Source organism: Nicotiana attenuata, unplaced genomic scaffold, assembly GCF_001879085.1.
Source record: "Nicotiana attenuata strain UT unplaced genomic scaffold, NIATTr2, whole genome shotgun sequence".
Taxonomy (NCBI): Eukaryota; Viridiplantae; Streptophyta; class Magnoliopsida; order Solanales; family Solanaceae; genus Nicotiana; species Nicotiana attenuata.
In genome coordinates, this window is record NW_017670703.1 from 452,407 (window position 1) to 455,695 (window position 3,289).

At 38.8% G+C, this 3,289-nt stretch overlaps 1 protein-coding gene across 1 annotated transcript; it reads left to right on the forward strand.

The window, feature by feature from the left end:
• Positions 1–679: 679 nt before the first annotated feature.
• On the forward strand, positions 680–2,404 carry LOC109242476 (putative nuclease HARBI1). The gene has a single exon (XM_019409327.1). The coding sequence runs from the start codon at positions 859–861 to the stop codon at positions 2,212–2,214; it is 1,356 nt and encodes a 451-aa protein (XP_019264872.1). The 5' UTR covers positions 680–858; the 3' UTR covers positions 2,215–2,404.
• Positions 2,405–3,289: the final 885 nt, after the last annotated feature.

A 3,289-nucleotide genomic window follows, 5' to 3' on the forward strand; every position in this document is an offset into this window, starting at 1 on the left:
AGAGTTGGTTAACACTGTTAGTTTTTGAATACATTATGTCACTGATACTAAAGGTGCTCCACTTTAGCATACTTAAAGAACTAAATATGCTCAAGGTTATATCCGAGGGACCAAAATAGACATATCCTCAAAGATAAGAGATAATATTGGTCAAAAATTCAATTACTAACACAGCTAACCATTTTTTGGTGTTAACTAATATTAGATTGGACAAGTCCAGTCCTTTCTACTTCACACAGGAACATAAGTATTTAGTTCCTTTTGTTGTATGCTTCTCATTTTGGTTATTAATCTACAGGTAGGGGTCTTCTTAACCCCACACCAAAATGGTGGTCTTTACAAAAATAAAAAGGGAAAAAAAAGAGGGAAAGTGTTCGAGTTTGGCCATGTAACAATTTAAAATTGCTTCATTTTGCTATCTATTAGATTTTTGATCTTTATGCTATTAACAAATTATCTTGTATTTATCCTTATTCTTAACAGATCTCCATAGTAGAATAAGTTAATTTTATTGTCCAATATTTTTTAAAAATATATATATATATATATATAATGTTTATTCATTTTTATATAATACGTGAGCAAACTTGACCCTTTTTCCTATTTAAATTCACACCAAAATAGTTTATTGATTAGCTTTCATTTTTTACCCCAAAAAGAATATTAACTTTTTTTTTTTTTTTAGCAAGAGGGATTTATTAGCTTGTATTAGATCTAAGGAAAAAGAGAGAAAATACAACGCCAGAAATAGTACTGCAAAACCCCAAGAACAGGAAATCAAATTGATTTGGAAAAAATTGAAATCCAAGCAGAGGGAGAGATCCATTCTTGAAAGTTGAAAATCACCAATCCATTTCCATGGCCACCGCCGGCAAAAAGAGAGGAAGGAAAAAGAAGAAGAAGAATGTAATGATGACCAAAAAGATGAACAAACTAACAAAGAAATTCAAAGCCACCCTTCAACTCCGCCACCAACACTGCACCAAACTCATTCCTCAGCTCATCTCCGCCATCTCCTCCGCCCACTCTTTCCTCCTCCGCCATGACCTCAGCCTGCTACCCCACCAATCCCTTTCCCTCGAATCCCTCATCTCCTCCACCTCTACCTCCATTTCCACCATCTTCTCACTCCTCAACCTCCCCCCTCCTCCCCCACCACCCTCACGCGCCACCCTAGCTTCTCCACCAACCGACCCAACTTCGCCACGCGCCGCCGAGTGCTGGTTCCAGCGATTTCTGGAAGCTGATTCGGACACCCTTTGGCCTGAAAATTTCAATATCACGAAGCCCTCTTTCACTCTCCTACTCCGCCTTCTCACGCCTTCTCTTTCTTCACTCTCTGTTCCTCCCAATTACGCACTTGCTGCTGCCCTCTTTCGCCTTGCTCATGGTGCTTCCTTTTCAGCTATTTCCCGCCGATTTGGTATTGATTCCCCCACCGCGTGTCGGGTTTTTTATACTGTGTGCAAAGCTATCAATGAGAATCTTGGGCACTTGTTTGAGCTAAAGAGTGATATCAATAGGGTCATTGTGGGTTTTGGTTGGATTTCTTTGCCTAATTGCTGTGGTGTTTTGGGGTGTGAAAAGTTTGAATTTTGTAGTGATTTAATGGATAAAAATGGGTTCTTGATTGTTCAAGCTTTGGTAGATTCTGAAGGTAGATTCTTAGATGTTTCAGCTGGGTGGCCTGGTACTATGAGGCCTGAAAATGTTTTAAGAAAATCTAAGCTTTATTTGGGTGTTGAGGAATCAAAGGAGTACTTAAATGGTCCATCTTTTGAGCTAAATGATGAGAATTCAATACCTCAGTACATTCTTGGTGATTCTTGTTTCCCACTTTTACCATGGTTGTTAACGCCTTACAGCGGATCAAACGAGGAAGAGGAGACGAGTTCTGAGGAAACGGCGTTTAATTTGGTGCATAGTAAAGGAATGCAGTTGGTGGGGACAGCTTTTGGGAGAGTGAGGGCAAAGTGGAAGATTTTGGCTAAGAAATGGAATGAGCAATGTGTTGAGGCATTTCCATTTGTGATTGTGACATGCTGTTTGCTACACAATTTTCTTATCAAGTGTAGTGAAGCAGTGACAGATGAAACCGTGGAGTACCCGAGGAGTGAAGAGTTTCCAGTGTTTGACGGAGAGATTGATGAAAGTGGGAAGAAGATTAGAGATGCGCTTGCCTCACACCTATTTAGGGTAAGTCAGAGGGAATAATATCTGGCTTTATGTTGGTATTCTGCTTATAATCTTATAGTCGTATGTATATATTATTAGGGAGTTAAGCTGGCCTGGATAGAAATTTCGTAGCCTTTTGCCTAGTTTTGACATCTCCGTTCTCCTTGGTTTCATGTAGAATCATATGGAATTTTTAAAGTATCATTTAGCGGCTGATTCAGTATTTGAAGTTTTGTGCTTGATGATCATTATGTTAAATGGCCAGAAATGCGCTGATAATTGCATGAATATTAAGGAAGGGAAGCCTTCCCACATAAATAAAGGAAAGATAGGAGCATAGCTCAAACAAGTTGTATGTCAATGACTCGTTCTAATCACCAAAGAAGCAAAGTCGGAAAGAGCCAATGTCGGGCTCCTGGTTAAGGGGTCTTCGGGGCTGGGATTTACTGTATCATAAAGAAGAATTTTATGGTAATGATTTCAATGACAGAAGAAAGCTATTTCACATTATTCATGTCCAGTAGAATGCCAATAGAAATGCAACTTAAGATACCTGCTGCTAAGTTGGATATAATTGAAATAAAAGCGACTGTAACCACCAAAAAAAGGTCTCTTGTGAGAATAATGATTTTCTCCTTCAGGTTTAAGTCTCTCCCTTCACAACTCCTTTATTGTGCCACGATGGATGGATTCCTCATTTGCTTTGCTCTCTTGCGTGTTACACATTTGGTTCCTTTACTTTCTGAATAAAATGTGCTGATTATATTCATTATATAACTGTCAAAACTTGACTACTTCACTTTTGTCCTTCCAAAATTATGATTATGGGGAAATAATGATCTAAAACCTTTGTAAATGAGGTCATGTACAACAAAACAAGTTGGAATCCCACATCAGTCAAGTGCATGGGTTGTAGTAATCTTTATATGGTCTTGGGCAATTCTCGAGCTATCTCTTGGGATTTAGTTAAGCACAACCCACAAGGTTCATTTCCTTAACATGGTATTAGAGCCAAAATTTGGCAAGTCCTTTAACAGTTGTGTTCTCTCTAGGTGTTCTATTTCTTTGGACTCTCTCTCTCAACTTAGTCATGAGCCGCTTGAGCTTCTCTCTC

What these genes read in the sequence shown, in the direction of transcription:
- LOC109242476 (XM_019409327.1), top strand. Translation starts at nt 859, where the DNA reads ATGGCCACCGCCGGCAAAAAGAGAGGAAGGAAAAAGAAGAAGAAGAAT.